Below are 20,890 nucleotides of genomic sequence, written 5' to 3'. Positions count from 1 at the left end.
AGCCATGGAACTGCAGAGTAAATATGGATAGAATTAGACTGCATGTGGCCCAAAGGCTCACCGGCATTTGGAAGCTGCATAATGGTTATTTTAGGCAGTACTTAGGTGCTTCCAAGGACCTGGCTACGCCCAGGTGGATTTTTGACTTTGGACATCAGACCTCCATGTTGTATTACAAACAGTTTTTGAAAGCCCCCTTAGTTTTTAAAGCAAATTTCTATGTGAAATGTGTGGTTACTGTTTGAGAACTACAAGCAAAAAGATTTCCTGGCTCTGCGAAACTAGTTGTGTGAGATCCTGCCCCTGTGAATACCACTGCCCACAGTGAACTAAATAACCAACAATCCCAGTGATGATGACAAGTAGTTAGTTGCAAAATGCAATATAGCAGCTTTAAAAACTAACACATGGAAGCTACAATCAAGTGTTGCAGTATGGTTGTGCTCCTGTCCAGGGGTCCAACCTGTCAGACATGCCCTCTTCATGAGGTCCCATGCTTCTGTTTCTGCCTCCCCAACGGTCATTCAACTTTTTGTGCCAGATGAGCATGCTTGGTCTCCTTTGGGCTATTTCCCCTCCTTTGGGTTCCGCTCCTTAGGATATTTTATTCTTTAGCTATCTTTGGGGTCCCTGGAGGTTGCTTGTGTGTGGATGGTGTCATTTTGGTGACATGAGGGTTGGCAGTTGGAAAATACATTCCATATCCCTAAAGGGTAAAGGGGGCCCCAACCATTAGTTCCTGTCGTGGCCGACTCTGGGGTTGCGGCGCTCATCTCGCTTTATTGGCCGAGGGAGCCGACGTACAGCTTCCGGGTCATGTGACCAGCATGACTAAGCCGCTTCTGGCAAACCAGTGAACCAGATCCCTCTATATGGGATGCTGGTGTATTGTCTATATAAGTACTTGAGCAGGGAGGAGAGAGAAAGCAGTGAGCCTGGAGACTCACTGAGTGGAAAGCAAGAAAATGTGAAGCATGAAATCCTGGCCTGGAAAATAGTTTTGTGTTCACATTTACCATTTCTTCCCTTCCTCTGCAGATTGACACACTGGCAGGAGAATACCCTGCTGTAACTAATTACCTCTATGTCACATATAATGGTCAGGTAAGTGCTATTGTTTACTTCTGTATAGCTGCAGAGTATTATGATGTATTTTCTCCCATTACTATCTATTGACCTTGCAACTCAAATTCACTCACTCCAGGGATACCTCAGGGAAGGGTTAGAACAGCTGGCAGAGGCATAATCCCATTGGAGTACGGGTGGAAATGTTTACCTACTATTGTTATTGAGAAAGTAAAAGTGTAGCTGGGAGCGTTATAGTCCTTTTGAGCAGACATTGCAGGGATACAAGCCATGAAAAATCTTACCCACAGAGCCACAGTTTTGTTCTTTAAGTTCCAACATCTATAAGCAACAAACAGGAAGCCTTTGCTCTTTGCTCTGGACTACCAATGAGAGAGCAATCGCTGCAAGTTTTGCTTGTGAGACGGGAGCTTCCTCCTCCCCCCACTTCTTCTTGCAAAGTTGAACCTCTCTCTACCAAATTCAATTTACGTGGTGCAATGCGTTTTGAGCACAGTGGGTAGCTCTGTCCCATCCCATTTCACACCACTTACTGACAATGAATTGCATAATGAAAATGCTAACTCCCTGGCAATTTGTAAAAATGAATGCGAAGTAGGTGATTACTTGGAGCAGCTTTATGGGCATTGGGGCAATGCATTAGAAATAGCTTTTGGGATGTGAGTTACAAGAAAGAAAGGGAGGTTTGGTTTGGACGGAGGGTGAGGCTGACCTCTTGAATGCCACTGAAGCATGAGGCACAAACCAAAAGGGCCAGAGAGCCAGTACAGTAATGCCAAATCAGTTTGGTGCATATCTCTGCAAGAGTTGAAGATCAGAACACAAACTGTTAGGAATCAAAGTCACTTAGTACATAGTGAAAGCAGTAGGAAGAATGAGGACAATGCTTAGCTGAGGCAGTTGGGAAAGTAGCTGGGTAGATTCCCAGACAGGCGTAGCAATACAACTCTTATACACAAAACTCCTAAAGCCTATTAGCCTGAGTTGAGGCCAGGCAAAATGACCATGTTACATAACCTTTAATAATGGACATTTTCCTGGGCTAGCATAATGTGAATAACAGGTGAGCTATCAAAGGCCCAAAGAGTCATCTGCATTGCCAGCAGAAGGACCTGGGTTCACAGACCCCAACATCTCCAGTTGAAAAGGTTTGTGGGGGAAGCAGGTGCTTGGAAAGGGCTTGATTGTCAGAGTGGACTGTGCTGAGACTGTCAGATAATTTAGTCTGACACATAATGTGGCAGCTTCAGATGCTCCTTCCTAGACAGAAGCATTACTCAACTATTGATACAAATAATCAAATCAAGCTATCTGTTTAGTCCTTCTGTAGTCGCCCTTTTCAACTTGTTATATGACTTGGCTGTCTGTTATAGATCGATAGATCGATAGAAGTGAACCTGGCTGGAGCAAAAATGCTTGGAGCGAGGTGGGGCTGCAGGGAGTAAAGAGAGGCAAGTGATGGTGTCTGCACTCTTCATCTATCCAGCCCTTTTGCTCTTTAAATCAGACCTCCATCCTCCACTTTCTATGAAACAGTGGCCCTGAGTCAATTGAGCCACTCTTCATCAATGGGACTCTTTAGGCATAGCTCTTGCTTTTGGGCTCTGAACTCAGTAGCATAATGGATAAGGGCACTGTGACCTCACTGGTGTGAGTCTGTACCTTCAATGGTGTCCTTTAATTAAAAGCATTCATTATGGCTACAATATTCTGTAAGCCAACATTAATCGTTGGTAAGATTAGAAGGCTACTTTAAATTGGTGTATTCCTTCCTGTATTATGTGATTATTCGTGCCACTACCTTTCAGCAAGACACAGAATGCATCTCACAGGAGTGTATCAGAATCTTTAAATTGAGAGAAACCACTCTCTAAAATGTATAGACGACTCCTGTACTGGGAAGTCAAAGAGGAGGAATTTAAATTGGAAATGGTCCAATGGGCCAGAGACTTTGGCTATAATATTCCAATGGAAGCCTGGGGAAAACTATGGAGGGAAGACTTGAAGTGTACTGCATGTTATACCCTGAAAGAGAACTTCATGAAAATGCTTTAACAGTGGTATTTAACACCATCAAAATTGGCAAAAAATGTATAGAACCAGGCATTTGTTGGAGATGTAGAGAGGCAGAGGGTACGATGATTTACATGTGAATTGTAAGAAAATAAGGGAATTTTGGGATATAATATACAATGAGCTCAAAAAGAGGTTTAAAATCTCCTTTGCAAACAGAAGGGACCGGTTGATTGAAGGAATTCAGGTCGGAGCGAAACAATACAAACTTAAGGCCTTTGCAGATGACCTGGTTTTGACATTACAGGAGCCAGAATCTAGTACGAAAAGAGTTTTAGAACTGATTCAGGAATTTGGTCGGGTGGCGGGATTTAAGTTGAATAAACAAAAAACTAAGGTTTTGGAAAAAAACTTGACAACTATGGAAAAAGAAAGGTTTCAGAAGGAGGCAGGGTTAAATATGGTTAAAAAGGTGAAATACCTAGGGGTTAATATGACGGCTAAAAATTTGAATTTATTTAAAGATAACTATGAAAAATGCTGGTCAGAAATCAAAAAGGATCTAGAAATTTGGTCAAAATTGAAGCTTTCCTTGTTGGGTCGAATTGCTGCTATAAAAATGAATGTATTGCCAAAAATGTTGTTTTTGTTTCAGACCTTGCAGATTGTGGATAAAATGGACTGTTTTAAGAGGTGGCAGAGGGATATCTCTAAGTTTGTCTGGCAGGGCAAGAAGCCCAGAATAAAATTTAAAATACTAACTGATGCTAAAGAAAGAGGGGGGTTTGCCCTGCCAGACTTGAAATTATATTATGAATCAGCAGCCTTCTGCTGGTTGAAAGATTGGCTACTTCTAGAGGACACTGACACTCTGGATTTGGAAGGGTTTAGCAATGTGTTTGGGTGGCATGCATATCTGTGGTACGACAAGGTTAAAGCTCATAAAGCATTTAAGAACCATATTGTCAGGAAAGCAGTGTTTAATGTCTGGACAAGATACAAGGATTTACTAGAAAATAAGACCCCAAGGTGGCTATCACCAATGGAAGAAAAGACTTAATATGGAGGCCAAGTGGCCAAAATATTGGGAGATAATAGAAAAAGATGGAGACGCATGGAGATTGCAGAGTTTTGAGAAATTGAAGGACAAAGTGCGAGATTGGTTACATTATCGTCAAATTAGAGAGGTTTTTAATGTGGATAAAAAAATAGGCTTCCAGGTGGAAAAATCGAAATTAGAAACAGAACTGTTAGAACCTAAAACTAAGGTACTTTCAAGAATGTATAACTTGCTGTTAAAATGGAATACTCAAGATGAAACGGTCAAATCAGCTATGATAAAATGGGCGCAAGACATTGGCTACAATATCATGTTTGCTGACTGGGAACGGTTATGGATCACCGGAGTGAAATTCACGGCATGTAATGCCTTAAAAGAAAATATTATGAAAATGATATACAGGTGGTACATGACCCCAGTCAAGCTTGCAAAGATATATCATTTGCCAGATAATAAATGTTGGAAATGTAAAGAAACTGAGGGAACATTCTTTCACCTTTGGTGGACGTGCCCAAGGGTCAAGGCTTTCTGGGAAATGATCTATAATGAACTGAAAAAGGTATTTAAATATACCTTCCCTAAGAAACTAGAGGCCTTCCTATTGGGCATTGTTGGCCAATTGGTGCCAAAGAAGGATAGAACTTTCTTTATGTACGCAGTAACAGCAGCAAGAATACTTACCGCAAAACATTGGAAGACACAAGATTTGCCCACCCTGGAAGAATGGCAGATGCAACTGATAGACTACATGGAGCTGGCGGAGATGACTGGCAGAATCCGAGACCTGGAAGAAGAGCTAGTGGAGGAGGACTGGAAGAAATTTAAAGACTATTTGCAAAAGCATTGTAAACTGTATGAATGTTAGAATGATGCGGGATATAAAGATAATATGGCATTAGTGATATAGTTAAAGCTATGCAAAAATGATATACAGAACAAAGGTGAAGTCAGAATAATATTATGTCAAACCTAAACAATATGAAAAAGTGGAGGGAAGAATAGAGGCATAATAGCTGAAGTTTATAATATGAATTAAGATTTGAAAAAAGGTGAGGTATTGCTGAACATGATTTTGTAAAAGGGAACACAGAAAAGGGAGATGTGAGGGAGTCCAGAAAGAGGGCTATGAGAATATTATTCAAGAAAATGGCCTTTTTCTTTTTTATGTTGTTGTTTCTTTTTTGTTTTTTATGATGGGTTTTTTATTGTGTTTTGTTGTTGTCTGTATGGTGTTTTTTCTTTTTTACTATGTGTTGTGAAATTTGCTGTATTTCTGAAATTTTAATAAATATCTTTAAAAAATAAAAATAAAATCTCCTTTGCAAACCCCCCCCCCCCCGAAGCCTTTCTACTGGGTATAATAGGTATAGACATGCCAAAAAAATGTGAGGAAGATGTTCTTGTACACAACAGTGGCAGCAAGAATCTTAATAGCCAAAAAATGGAAAGGAGATTCCACCCTGACCAAAGTGGACTGGCAGACGAAATTATTAGAATACACAGAATTAGCAAGGATGACAGGAAGAATTAGAGATAATACAAAACAAACGTTCACTAGAGAGTGGGACATTTACAGAAAATATCTTAAAGAGCATTGCAAAATTGTGAATCCTCTGGCAGGCTTAGAATGACCCCTTTATTAACCCAGAAAACTTTCTGAAAATAAGAATTTGGGAGAAGTCTGGAGTGATAATTAAAAGTGCGCTACTCAAAAGAAACCTGGGACTCTGGATGGGGTGAATAGAAGTCATAATAGAAGTTGTGTTGTAAGAATTTTTTTTTTGTAATTTGTAATACCCTTGGGGTTTTTTCTTTTTTGACTGGTTTTTTCTTTTTTTATAATCAATAAAGCAATTATTAAAAAAAGAATATTTAAATTGGTCCTACAATTAAGGTAAATCTGAGTTTCCAAAAATCTGTTTAATTCAGTGGCATTCAAGTAAACTAAATGAGGTCAAAGTTAAGTCCCAGTAATAAAAATTTAAAAATAAAGAACTGCAAGGCATAAATGGTTTCTTCTCATGGGTGCAGTGGATGCTTTTGAGAACAATACTGGATGACTTTGCGTACTGTGTTCTATTTTAGGAGCATGATGTAAAATTTGATGACCATGGAACGATGGTGCTGGGTTGTGGACCATATCACATAGGTAAATCTTGTTTTTAGTATCTCTGCCTTCCAGACTAGAAGACCCTGTAAAAGTGTGTTAGGTGTGTTAGGCACCCTCTTCTGCAATAAAGTTTCACATTGTCCTAGAATTCCACATGCAAAATTTACGTTGTGTCGTTGCTAGAACATTGCATTTTGTCCATGTAGAACCAAAGCCATTTCTATTTTTGCCAAAGATTTTAGACTAGTTCTAAAAATACAAATTAAAAAAGTGCTGGTATAGATGTAAGCACAATTAAGAGATGGTGAATGAGATTTTCCCTTCCGCTTTGGAATATGGGCCCCCAGTCAGACCTATGAACTGCTGAACTAGTTCCAGGAAGGTGCTATTTAGTACAAGGATGGCAAAGGGACCTGGAGTCCTGTGGAGAAGGGGTGAAAGAGTTGGGTGTGTTTCATCTGGGGAAGAGAGAATTAATCTGAAGGGTTGTCATGGAGTTGAGGGAGAAGACTTGTGTTCTCTTGCTCCAGAGGTCTGGGCCAGTGGCTTCAAATGACAAGAAAAGGATTCAAAAACAGTAGTGAAAACTTGGTACAGATGGTACAGACAATAGTTCCTCCCTCAGAAGGTGATAGAACTGTCCTTCATTAGAGGTTTTGTAAGCAGAGATTGGATGGCACCTCCCAGAAGTACCTTAGCAGTGGATATCCTGCTTTGCCAGTTGGTTGGACTAGCTGGCATTGGAGGCTTCTTCCAACTCTATGATTCTATGAACTCAGTCGTTCACAGGTATTGCTGATGTTTGCACAGGTTTTGAGTTACTGGGAGGCTTACACGGAGGCAGTTGGAATCTTTGCTCTGCCCTTCAGATGCCCTCCTGATGTTTTAAAACCTGCCTGCACCATGATCTCCTTTCAAAACTTCACCTGGTTTTGCTCTTTCATTGGCAGGGAGCAGTGTGGAGTTCGACTGGTGTGCCGTTTCTTGCATCCGCACATTGCGACAGCTCTGTAAGAAAACAGTTGTCGTGAACTGCAACCCGGAGACAGTGAGCACGGATTTTGATGAGTGTGACAGGCTCTACTTCGATGAGCTGTCCCTGGAGAGAATCTTGGACATCTACCAACAGGAGGTATTTTATTTATTTTTTAATCCAAAATCCAAACAGCCTCAAAATAAGAATCAAGGCCAAGGTTTCCTAAACCATGCCAAACAGTTTGCAAAGTCCGTCTCGTTGTCCCCTTGGGCTGGGCACTACTTCTTTTTTTTAAAAAAAAGACCCTGGCATTATATTTTGCATGGCATTGCAGTTCCTAACCAACTGCTCCATAATGACTGCCAAATAAATAGAGAATTATTTTCCAAAGATGACATATTGCACAGTATTTACAAGCTGCTTTAATTTATTTCACAGTTATTTATGGATCAAATTGTCCTGCCCTTGCTGAGCTTAGTTTTAACCTGTGATTGTGAAAGCAATTACACACATGCTTAATTTTATGCATGAGGACAATGCCATTGAAGCTAACATGATTTTTCAAATGCCAAACACAGCTTTCAAAAAGTTGCTCTGATAGATGTGCAGCAGTTTTTGAAGGTCTCTGTGCTGCCTCAGCCTGCTCATCATCTTGGACACCTCCCAACAGGGGGTAAAAAACCCAAATAGTCTCAGAAGAATATAAACCAAGGTTTCCTAAACCTTCCATTTTGCAAAGTCAGTCTCATTGTCACCTTTGGCTCGGCAAAGTGCTTAAGCAGAATACTTAAAAATGTATTTTCTTTGCAACTCTGTTCCTAAAATGCTTGAATTCTTGACCCTGTCTCCTACTAGGGCAGCATGAGCTGCAATCCAATTAATACCACCTGTCAAGTACCTTTTCCCTCTCTCTCTCTCTCTCTCTCTCTCTCTCTTATTGGGGGGGGGGGGGGGATTCAAAGATGCCAGGTGAAAAGCCTCCAGGCTTGAGACATGAGAACACTCCTTTTGTTAGGAACAAGGCCAAGTGCCCTTTCGAGGTCAGAGCACCAGGTCGCCCATTAGCAGTCAGGGTTCATGATGTGACTCCTTTGGAATTCTGTTTTTAAAACTGGCCCACCTGACTTAGCCCAGACAAAAGTAGTGCTAGTGGTGTCGGACTAGAGGAGGGAGGGAGGGTTCTTTCATATTGTCCTGGAGCTTACTGGGAGGAGAGAATGGTTAACTGGGGCTTTGGCAGCCAGAGCTGCAACAACCCGTGGGACTGGTTCACCCCACAGGGTGCTGCTCAGGACAACACCCCTTTTTTACAGAGAGTTGTTTTGGGGGTATCAAAGTGGGAAGCTTAAAATTCCATGTATGAGAAAGTAAAACAATAATAGAATTATGGAAGCAACCCTGAGGGTCATCTAGTCCAACCCCCTGCAATGCAGGAAACTCAACTAAAACTTCCCTGACAGGTGACCATCCAACCTCTGCTTAAAAACCTCCAAGGAAGGAGAGTCCACCACCTCCCAAAGGATTCCGTTCCCCTGTCAAACAGCTCTAACCACCAGAAAGTACTTCTCTTCTTGTAACTTGAAGCTAGGAGAAAACAAGCTTGCTCCTTCTTTCATGTGACAGCCCTTCAGATAGTTGAAGATGGCTATCATACCTCCTCTCAGTCTCCTCTTCTCCAGGCTAAACATACCCAGATCCTTCAAGCGTTCCTCATAAGGCTTGGTTTCCATCATCTTGGTTGCCCTCCTCTGTACACGTTCCAGCTTGTCAATATCCTTCTTAAATTGTGGCCAAGAACTGGATACAGGACTCCAGGTGTGTCTAACCAAGGCAGAATAGAGCAAGACAATTACTGGAATCTCATCCTTCTCTGGATCCAAGCTGTTCTCTACCTTGCTTCTGGTTGTGCTAATAGATGGTTTAGTTTGGCAAGGAGCTGCACAGAATCAACTTGTGGTGTGTGGTTTTTTTTTTTTTTTTTGGTCTAAGTTTCTCTCTGTTCTCATTTTCTATAGGAATGCGATGGCTGCATCATCTCTGTAGGAGGGCAGATTCCAAACAACCTGGCTGTGCCACTTTACCGGAATGGAGTTAGAATTATGGGCACTAACCCGCTGCAGATTGACCGGGCAGAGGATCGATCTACATTCTCTGCTGTTCTTGATGAGCTGCAAATAGCTCAAGCACCCTGGAAAGCAGTTAATTCCTTGGTATGTAGACATACATCTAATCTGTGTTTAGTAATTTAAGGAACAGCAGTTGAAGGCTTAAGCCACTGTTCACAATTAATTTTCTTTGTTCGTATTTAGAAGGGTGCATTCATCCTGCAGCATGGATGTAGGAGCAAGCAAGCTTGTGCCCTAGCTGGATCGTAATCCTTTCCTTGGGTTTATTCCTTGCTATACATGTGAGGGCTTTGAAGATGAGTTTCCTCCTATCACACTGTGTTCTGTTCATTTTTTTAGTCAGTTACAGTTACAGGTCAGTTTCTGAGGCATTGAATTTTTTAGGAAGCACTTTTGGTGTCCAGGAATTTTGAGTGGGGGGTTATTTTTGCTCTGCCATGCCTGTCCAGAGAGCCCAGGAGAACCTTCCATGCTCCCCCTCCCCTCTTTCTGTGTCACCATTTTTTATTACCCACAACATTGTTTCCTCTGGCCTGAGAAACTAGCATGAATTGTAGTTTGTTTGAAACAAGCTGACTTGTTTCAAACGAGCCATAGCTATTGTTAACCATGGTTTGGCTGAAATGACAAACATGGTTAAGCAGAAGTATCCACATGGAAGAGTGGAAGGAGGCACAAGACCTCAAGCTTTGGCAGGAGCAGACAGAGAGGTGGGGGCCGCACCTGGCCTCCCTGCATACCAGGGTGGAGTGGGGAAGGATGGGGTAGGTGTGGTACAAAGACCTTGGCAGAAGCACCAGATGGGCTCTGCTGTGGCACCTGCACTGTGCCAACCTCATCGCCACCTCGTCTTCCCCCTCCTTGTCTTGACATGCAGCAGTGGCAGCCAGAGAGAGGTCAGATAAGTGGCCTAGCCCAACCCTGTCACCTGTTGCTGAGCTTTGCCTCCTAGGGTTGTTTGCATTATGCAGAATGATGGTTCAAACACACCCAAAATGTTAAGCACCCCACTTTCATTTGCAAGGCTTCTTTTGTGACCTGCTGTGTGATATCACCATTCAGGGTGGTTAAGTTCCTTCTCTCTTCTAAAAACCTTTGAGAACACTCTTCCGCTCCTCCATATACAGATTAGCTTATTCAGGTACACCAAAGACTGAGAACGTATCCAGATTTTACTTGTACAAACATGTCTAGGCATTCTCAGTATCTTATATATAAAAAAAGATCCTTTCCCAACTTTTTAGGAGAATGCTGTTGAATTTGCTAACTTGGTTGGCTACCCGTGCTTGCTGAGACCTTCCTATGTTTTGAGGTAAGCCTCTCCCCCGCCCTTGACAATGTAAATTGAACTTCCTACATTGTTTGCACTATCAGGATACCGCTGTGCTACCTATGGAAGCTGCTCAGTTTTTAGACCAAGAAGCTGAGGTCTGATAGGTACCGAGATAATGAAAAAGTATTAGACCTGCCTGGCACTCATATATCTGAGCCAACAGCAGGCTCTCTCAACTTAATATTGTATTAAGAACTTCAGTGTAGGGTTCTTAGTCATTTTGCCATTTGTCAGCATCTCACTGATTACAGAGCATTGACTTTGGACCGGCTGCACCAAACCAATGTTAGGGCTACTTGCTCCCCAGTTTCCAAATCAGAAGAGTCTCCTCACCTGGGGTCCCCTACGTAGCAGCTGGCGGTTAACCTTGACTTTCCCATTCCCATATTGCCCATGTCCCTTCACTCAAAGCACTTGGGCGAATTCTCTGAGGAGTCCTGGTGGGTCAGACCAAGAAGCTATCTAGCTCAACCTCCTTTTCACAGTAGTGAGCTACCACCTGCTTTGGAGAAGTCCCAAGCAGGGCATGAAGGCAACATTCACTCTCTGTTGCTTCTGTTTCTCTCCAGCTCCCCTGCCCCACATCAGCAGCTGATATGAATGTTTCATTTGGCAGTCCTGGCTCACGGGTGGATTGACTGACTTTCCATGAATTTACCCCATCCTCTTTTTTCCAAAGCCATCCAAGCGAGTGACCATCTTCACGTATTTTCTTCCCTTCCCAGAGTACCCTGGGTTATCCTGCTCCTCAGCCTACATACTTTTCAGCCGTCTCCTCCTAAGGCTTACTTCTTGGAAGCCACTCTAGTCTGGGCAGCAATTATTTCCCTTCGCTTTCTTGCTTCCTGCTTGCTTGCATCAGATCCGTCTGAGCAGAGACGATGATGACTGCTGCTGCTGGTGCTCAGGAGCACCTGATGATGGATGCAGGAGTGCTCCTGCCTTAAGATCTGTTATGGGCTTTTACAAAGCTGAAAAACACAATCAAATTGGATCATGTAAACAGTCTGAAAAGTCTCTTTCTCCAACACCATGAAAAAGTGATTTCTTAACTGGACAATTGGGTTTTGGCGCTTCAAATCCTAGAAGATAGTAGTGGTGATACTATTGTTTTCTGTGAATAATGCCCACTCAGATGCTCTTAACTGATATGTCTGTTTAGCAGCTCAGTTGATCCTTCATGCATCCATCTTTGACGGCTTCAGTACCAGCTATGAGGTGTACGTACAGTCACTGTCCTGCAGGTCTAAAAAGTCACATGGAAGTATTGGGAACAATATCTTGGCAAATGCTGCCCACACAAATGTGTTGGGACCTCCCCATGTATACCCTCTTCAAAAGAAGAAAAGATGTCACCTAATGTGTGTGTATGCATGCTATACTGTCAGAAATGTAGATAAATTGACAGCTACTGGTAATATCTTAAGATTCTAAAAGGTCCAGGAAGATGGGTCAAAACATTCTCACATGTACTGGGCAATATGAAAGTCAGTTGAATGCCCTTAGTAAATCACAGAATGTCATCCTTGCTAAAAAGAAAAATAATAATAACCCTCGTTTCTCTCATTTACTCTAGGAGTGGTGAAGTAGATCTAGCCATTTTATTCACTTTATTTTTTATTTTAAAAGATTTATATACCACCTGTCATGTAAATGCTTCTGGCAAGTGTACAAGAATAGAAGTAGTACAGTAATCTTAACATACAATGTAGTTAAAAACAGAGTAGCTGAGCAATCCTAATTCTGGGAAGCTGGTGAAACTTATGTCAGTTTAAGTCATGCGTAACTCCTGGCAGAACTAGGATGGAGTTACGATGGCATAGGCCCAAATTCATCCCAGCAGATCTTGGGTTTGAGCTGGGCTGAAGTTGAACAGAATCAGTTCCCGGGTTTTCAGCATGTGCTAAAACTGTAGCAAAGTTGGTGTCTGCTTTCTTTCTAGTGGAGCCATCCTGTTAGCACTGTCACATTTGACATGCTGCCCACAGCAGGAAAGTCTGCACCCCATCATAGTCCCTATCTCTAGCACCCAACACTGGTTTGATAAATAGAATTTGTCCTTTTGGAGTTGGATCCCACGTATTTTCCACTCCTATAGTGATCAGTAGAGAATTTCTTGTATAACAAAATGTAAGGCATATACCACGTGAAACAACAATTACAAGACAAAAGCTCCAAAGGGTGGTGACAACCCTCCTTACAAATAGACTAATTTTGCTTAATTGAAGGTAAGTTGGAAACCTGGCAGCAGTGAGCAAAGCTAGCGGTTGGCCCCCCGTAAGTGGACCTGGTCTGTCGGTAGCCCAGTGGCATGCCTGAGAGGCTGTTGGCCTCCTGGAACCTAACATAATAATAATAATAATAATAATAATAATAATAATAATAATAATAATACATTATTACATGGTACGTTACCCTAAGGATGTCACAACACGCATCTTGCCAGCCTCGTTTTTCAATTATTGAGAAATATAGGCATACCTGTGTTGTGTTGAGTTTCAATATGAAATTCTCTTTCACCTGTAACAGTTTTATGACAAGTATGTGCCGTGGCAGCTGCTTTTCTTTCAGGATATGGCTGACAAAACAAAACAAGGAGAGCTGGGAATGAGCTGAATCAATGCGCAGAGATGTTCTAAATACTCCCTCAACAAAGCTTAATGTGGCAAAGTGCTTATTCACAGATGAGAGGGTAGGAAGAGAAATAGAGTTTGCTGAGCACAGTTCGCAAGTGCAGATGGAAATTGAGTTGAAGCCTTCTGATAATAAAAGAGAGGCAAACTATCCATCTGAGGGATGCAACCCTGGCACTGAAGGAAGTGGAAAGAATGTTTAAGCAGGGGGTGGGAATCTGATAAGTGCAAAAGGCCTTCGTGATATGATTAACTGTAAGTTACCGTTAAATAATTCAATTAAAACCTCTTTTGAATGGGTTTTTTTAAAGCAATCCACAGGATTCTCAAGCCTAGAAGGAGTTCTTTGATCTGTCTGAAGTGCTGATCTTTTGTTTAGAAAGACAGGGACATCTTGCAAAAGGAGGTTTACTCTTCTTTTGAAGGTAATTGGCACATGGAATAACTTCCACATAGCTTTAATGGTTTCATCCTCATTAGTTCCAGTGGAATGTTTAATAAAAAATAACTAGAGATCCCATAATATGACGTATTGTACAAGAACTGATGCAGCATAGTGGTTAAAATTTTGGTATGAAAGAGCAACAGTACCAACTACATAGACAAAACTGTGTCGAATTCCAAAAGCATTTCAAACACCAATTTCTCTTAAGGGGAAAAGGTGTTTCACAAATAGGTTAGGCATTTGCCACCTTTGGGCTCTTCTGGACAGGGATTTTGCAGCACTTCTGTCTTTTTGGATTTTGCTGTATGGTTCCACACAGTGGTGGTGGTGTTTTCTTCTGCTGGTATTCCAGAATAACATAGGCACCAGACTGCAATATTTCAAGGAAGATTCAGTATGATCCTGCTATATGTTCAGTAGTGTGGAATGTATTGGGTGTATTCCTGCTGTTTCATATGGTGCCTGAGCAACACCTGTTTTGTGCCACTTCTGAGTCACTTCAGGCGGTATTGCAGCTGTTTAGGGAAATTTTTAACGCTTGATGTTTTAATGTATTTTTAAACCTTCTGTTGGAAGCCACCCAGAGTGGCTGGGGAAATCCAACCAGATGGGTGGGGTAGAATTATTATTATCATTATTATTCTCATTATTCCACCCTGAGGGAATATCTCAGTTGGTGGAGCATGAGACACTTAATCTCAGGATCATGGGTTCAAGCAATGGTCCTCGTGGTCCCTTCCAACTCTATGATTCTTTGAAATTCTGGGGTTAGGCATCAAGGCAGCGGGTGGGCACTAGCAAGAGTCAGATTTTTACTGACAGAAGAATTTAAAGAATTTCAGAATGCAGAGGGTGAAATGGTTAAAAAAGAAAAACCTACATACACGCACTCATAACCCAATTTTTATAGGCAGAACAATTAGAGAATTCTGGAATATCAAGGGTAAAATTATTCTAAAGAAAAGGCATCTGGACATAAGTCAGATTTTTACTGGTTGAATACCAAAACAGCGAAGGGAGGTTTTGTGATGTTTCAGGAGCAGAAGATCCTTAAATGGTGCAGATAACAAAATCTGGTCTCATTCTTCAAAAAGAGTAGGAATCATTCTGATGGTATGGAAGAAATTTTTAAAAAGACAAGAGCATACTCTATAAACAGTTCACCTAGACAGACTCTTAGTTCACAGACAGACCTTGTTCACACATTGCATTGAACCATAGTTTAAAACAAACCAGGGCTGTCTCTTTCAGGCCAAACGTCAAGATCTATGGGTTTGTGAAAATCAAAAATATTGCTGGGTTGGCCCCAGGCAATGTGTGAGAATACCATATAATGTCACAGAGATTGTATGTTTTAGCTAGATAACTCAGGATAGAGCATGAATTTGAATAATGGCTTCATCCTTGTTTCTGAACAGGAAGTTCATATCCTCTTTACAAGGATATTTTCAAGGTGGAATTTCATGATGACTTTTTCCATAAAAAATATTGTTCTGAAGGCACCCCATCTGGCAAGAGTGCAAACCATGAGCTGAAAATCACCATGTTGAGGATTTTAGAAAATAGCAAAGCAACTACGTAAAGAGAATGCATAGATGGCTTGTGGGGGGGTGGGAGGAGGGTGAACTGAATCCCCACCTACCTGTTTTTTTCCAGTGTACCTAAACTACTGTATCTCACAGATATTATAGCTGACCAAACCCCAAATTCAGAAATAACAAACCTTGAGAAAACTGTGAATATTTGTGTTGGCATTGTATTTTGATATGACAAACAATAGGTCCACTCATTCTCAACTTTCTCTGACATGATTCTTGTGATTCCAAAAAGGAATTGTTTGGGCTTTGTGTGAAATAACCCACTATGAAGGAAGATCAAATATGGATGACAAACCAAGCTGAAAACTTATTGTCCTAGAATTAGCATTTCACACACTGTTGTTTTCAGCAATGCCAAGTTCTTCCCTGTGAAACCATTGCAAATGATTGAGCAAGAGTAGATCTTGGGGAGAACCAGACTTTTTACACAATCTTTAGTCAATAATCCTTCCCCCTGATTTGGTATATTCTTGGGGGCACTCACCTTTTTAGGGGTAAGTTCAATATTGTTTACCTTTGGTGAAGTGTTGCTTTATCCTTTCAGCTTAAGAAAGAACTGGGAGGATGAGTTGAATAGAATACAGTTTCCGAAGATGAAAAGTGTGATATGACAGTATCTTTAACCTTTCCCTACCCTCTTTCTTCATAGTGGCTCAGCAATGAATGTAGTCCATACAGAAAAAGAGATGAAAAAGTTCTTGGCAGAGGCAACCAGAGTTTCACAGGTATTATACAACACTGTCCTCATTTCCCTCCACTCATTTGATTTTTATTTGTTTTAGGAAACTTGAATATGATTAAATTTGCTTATCCACATGAAGTCTTGCATGTTCCTACACTCTTAATTTGGGAACTTGTTTGATACTTGGAACATTCCTTCTTACAAAGGTGCCTTTGATTTCTAATAGTAACAGTAAAAGATTAAGGCATTTGTAAATTCGTAGTAGTAGTGTGTATGCACATGGATGTTGAAATATACTCAGAGTCGCAAAGTGATTTCATGCTCTTTATTCAGCTCATAGTGGTGAGGATGAATGAAAGTCCCCTCAAAGTATCTGCTTTATATACATTATTTAAACAATGGGCTGCACGTGATTGGCTAATTCCGGAATTCTCCTGTAGGCCAATCAGGTTGTGGATTCACTTCTATCTGGAGCAAGATTGGGTGGCTCCTGCCGACCAATCATACTGCTGCATTGTTCTAGGACCAATCAGACTGCTGCATTCTGAATCCTATTGTTCTAGGACCAATCAGACTGCTGCATTTTGGATCCTATTGTTCTAGGACCAATCAGACTGCTGCAGTTTGGATCCTATTCAACTCAGTACATAACACCCCTCCCCTCTAAGTTCCAGTCCTGCCCGGGAGGTCGCATTCATAGTCCTCGAGGTATGCCGGCGGCCTACGTATGCGTTGCGGCCTAGGGTGTTCCCTGGTCCGGGGTTCAGGTTCTGGCTCTTGTTCCAAGGATGCTGGCTGTGATGGGGCTGTTTGGTCTGGTGCAACCTGCTCGCTCAGTCGTAGTTCTGGTTCCGGTGTCCTTTCGATCTCGCGTGTCCTCTCTGTATTTACTGATTCTGCCTCTCCTGCTGGCCCCTTGTGCTCTATGGGCCTCACTGCCCCACTGTTCCCTTAGGACTCCTCTGACCTGTCCTCCTCCTGGTTTTCTCCCGGGAATCGTCGCCGTATCTGGTCGCAGTGGCGGCGCCAGCATTGCCCCCCATCTGATTGCAAGGTGCCGACCCATTAGTAGTTCAGCGGGGCTCTGGCCAGTCGTTGGGCTGGGGGTGCTGTGCTGTGCTAGAAGGAATGTGGCAAGGCGGTACTCCCAATCCCCTTGCGTCATGCGGCTTTGGTGGTCTGCACCATGCGTTCTGCTTGGCCATTGGTGGCAGGGTAGAATGGCTCTGAATGGATGTGGCGGATGGCGTTCTGCGCTGTGAAGGTTTGGAATTCTCCTGACGTAAATGCAGTCCCGTTGTCTGAGACGAGAGTGTCAGGGAGCCCGTGGGTTGCAAACAGCCTGCGTAGTACCCGGATGGCTGCGGACGTGGAAGTGGACGGTACCAGTGCGACTTCCAGCCATTTGGTGTAGGAGTCCACCACTATGAAGAATGTTTTCCCCTGAAAGGGGCCAGCGAAGTCCAGGCGTGACCATGGTGCTCGGGCGGACTCCCAGGACTGGACTGGGGCCCTTGGGGGATCTGGGCGGGATTCTTGGCAGGCCTGGCAGTGTTTGACCCAGACCTCTATCTCTCCGTTGATCCCCAGCCACCACACATAACTCCTGGCAAGGGCCTTCATTCTCACTACCCCTGGGTGTGTCTCGTGTAGGGCTGTGAAGACCCTTTTGCGGAGGGGCTGGGGAACAATGACCCTGCTTCCCCATAACAGGCACCCCTTGTGGGCCGACAGTTCATGTTTGCAGGTTGTGTAGCCGGCGAATTCTGGCCCGGGGCTGCTGCCGGGCCATCCCCTCCACACCCAGTCCAGGACCCGGGAGATGACCCTATCTTCGCGCCGGGATCGGGAGGGTGGCGCAGAGCTGCAGGAAGCCCGGGAGCGCAGGCAGCTCTGCGCCACCCTCCGGAGCCCCGCGCGGCTTCGCGCCGGGATCGGGACGGTGGCGCAGAGCTGCAGGAAGCCCGGGAAAGCCTGCATTCGCCCCATAAGACGCACACACATTTCCCCTTCATTTTTGGAGGGGGAAAAGTGCGTCCTATAGGGCGAAAAATACGGTAAGTTTGATTGGTGTGCTGGGTGATGTTCAGTTAGAGTAAGAAAAGTGTAGTCTGTAATTTTAAGGAGAATTAATAGCATACGGCAATGCCCAGGAAACAGATCCTGAGCAATCGTTATGTGCAGTATTAAACAATTATACGTTCTGCTGACTTGCGTCTGTAACTGCCATTGGTAGTGATGTACAGTATAGGATGAAGCTGTAGAAGAGGCGTGAAGAAAGGAAGATTAAAGAGTTTGTTTTCAGACAACATATTGAAATTACATGAAAGTTCTTAAGCCAGTCTGTGAATCTTTCCTGCTAATGTTCTTTAATTGCACATGATTCCCGAGTAATAATAACTCATTTTGCGTATGTAGAAGCAGCAGCCGCCATTACTCACACTCCCCAGAATGTGTTTGTTGGAGGGCCACAACTTTATTAAACTTTTCTCAGCTACAAACAATTGCAACAACTTTAACCCCACCCCATCAGTGCGGGTTTCCTAATGCTTAAGCTGAGATAGAACTCATGTTTTCCCATTTAGAGACGCTTCCATTTTCTGGACTGGATTTTCACATTCTCAGAAGAAGCTCGGTTTTCAAAGAGCCCAGCTCTTATGCCATGTAGGCTGCAAATCATTATGGCAATTTTCAGTTCATTTCCAAATGTCAACTCCATAGCCAAGAGGGGGCTGCAAACTTGCTAAGACTGATTCTGTTACAATGACTCCCCCCCCCCCATCCTTTCTTTCTACTGAAATATTTCAAATACTAGAATTCATGCCAGTTACTAACACAGTGCCAAATCATAGTCATACAGGATGTATATTTTTTTCTTCCTTGTGATATCAATAGGAACACCCTGTTGTGCTGACAAAATTCATTGAAGGAGCTCGGGAAGTGGAAATGGATGCTGTTGCAAAGAATGGAAAGGTACAAACCTCTTCCTTAAATAATGCTTAAAAAAAATACTTCCCAGGATTTACAGACGGAATATTAAAGCAGCTTAACAAATGTTTCATTCCAAGTTCTAGATCAGGGATGCGGAGCCCGTTTCACAATGGGGGCAATATTCTCTTCTGGGAAACCTTTCAGGGAACACATGCCAGAGGTGGTCGGCAAAAGTGGGTGGAGCAATGCATGGACAATAGGCTTGTTACTATGCACAACTGCACATGCCTCTCTCATCTCCATCTACGCAAGCAAAATGCGTTATCAGAATTCAAGGACCCATTCCAACCAGGCCAAAGCTTGAAACAAGACTCATCAGTTCACACATAGCAGACAGAGGATATCTTAGATTGCCCCTGAGAGTTTGAAAAATGTTAGCTGAATTCTGTGATGGATCTGGAATGGCTCTCCATTATGCCATGGTACAGTAATTGTGCACAGAGATCTCTAATTCCCGGCATCCACTGCAAGCATCACCATATTGTAAAACAGCCTGGCATAACACATAGAAGTAAATAAAAATAGTAAGCATTCATTCGTATACTGTGTTTGAGGTACTTTGTAGTCCTTACAAAAACCCTATAAAATAGGGCAGGAGTGAGGACCCAACATTCCAGGTATGTTCATATGTGGGAATACAATCTTTCAGATAGCTTGGACCTAAGTAAAACAAAATATTTAAACGATAATAGGCTGCAGCACTATAAGTCCTGTGGAATTCAGCAGGTTTGCTTTTGAGTAGAAATGTATAGAATTGGACTGTTAAATTAGAAGGCTGGTAAGTGAAGAGAGAAGATATTTGGGGATAACAGTCGTTAGCAGATAACAAGGTTTAAACATTGTACAGCTTATTTAACCACGAAGCACTGGCTCACAGCCATTTTAGCTACCACAGTTTGCTATTACATACTAACACTTTTACTGGCTCTTTTTTTGAGCAGGTTATCTGTCATGCTGTTTCTGAGCATGTGGAAGATGCTGGTGTTCACTCTGGAGATGCTACATTGATGTTCCCTGCACAAACGATTAGCCAAGGAGCCTTGGAGAAGGTCAGCGTGATTTTGTTTCGTTTTAATGATAACGGGCAGCATTAGACCGTGGACACTATTAACTATACTAATAAACTCTTTAGAGACACACTGAAAACAATTATGGCCACCAGAGTGGAATTTGGTAGCTCTCACAGAGTTTGTTTTAAAAAGAGAGGAAAAGGCTAGTGTATGTTCTGTGCTAAGGCACTACAGCAATCCAATATGTATTCTGCCTCAGGGCAAGCAAGTTAACTCAGAGAAACATTATTTGCACCGTCTTGATCCATAAGTAATGGAGAGACCTACTGGTCCTCCATGTTGCATATCTGGCTGCTTCCTTTATTTGCTGTGTTAGGGGGAGTTAGGGGGTGATGAAGCAAGCCTGGAAATGCAACTTTGAGCTCATTCTCAGGCGTAATTTGGGGCAGTTCTGACAGTGAAGAGCCAGCGCTTATCTGCAAGATGTTCAAGGGAGCGGTGGCTGTCCAATTCCAGGTTCTCAGGTTGTTGCTGCGGTGGTAGTTGTTTTACTTTTGGGGGCAGGAGGTTGTCTGAGTAAATACATGCTTTCTTCTGTTCTCTCAGGTGAAAATTGCAACCAGGAAGATTGCAGATGCCTTTGCTATCTCTGGACCATTCAATGTTCAGTTTCTCATCCGGGGAAATGAAGTCTTGGTGAGACCCATTTTAGCTCAATGTACAAAGTGGCTCATCATCATAATAAAGAGGGAGCTCTCCTTCAAAAGCCCTCTTTTTCTTGATACCCACCGGGTGAAAAATCACCAAGGCTGTTGCCGCTGTTTGCT

The 20,890-nt window shown here is 42.7% G+C and overlaps 1 protein-coding gene across 1 annotated transcript in view; it reads left to right on the top strand.

The window, feature by feature from the left end:
- CPS1 (carbamoyl-phosphate synthase 1) overlaps positions 1–20,890 on the top strand; it is a 161,802-nt gene that overhangs the window by 108,641 nt on the left and 32,271 nt on the right. The window contains exons 23-31 of the mRNA XM_028704780.2: positions 1,039–1,104; positions 6,245–6,308; positions 7,220–7,401; positions 9,261–9,455; positions 10,616–10,683; positions 16,030–16,105; positions 18,958–19,035; positions 19,995–20,102; positions 20,670–20,759. Coding sequence (XP_028560613.2) covers positions 1,039–1,104; positions 6,245–6,308; positions 7,220–7,401; positions 9,261–9,455; positions 10,616–10,683; positions 16,030–16,105; positions 18,958–19,035; positions 19,995–20,102; positions 20,670–20,759 — 927 coding nt within the window. The remainder of the gene's footprint in view (positions 1–1,038; positions 1,105–6,244; positions 6,309–7,219; positions 7,402–9,260; positions 9,456–10,615; positions 10,684–16,029; positions 16,106–18,957; positions 19,036–19,994; positions 20,103–20,669; positions 20,760–20,890) is intronic.

The sequence above is a fragment of the Podarcis muralis genome, chromosome 1, assembly GCF_964188315.1.
Source record: "Podarcis muralis chromosome 1, rPodMur119.hap1.1, whole genome shotgun sequence".
Taxonomy (NCBI): Eukaryota; Metazoa; Chordata; class Lepidosauria; order Squamata; family Lacertidae; genus Podarcis; species Podarcis muralis.
This window is presented reverse-complemented; position numbering and strand designations above follow the sequence as displayed.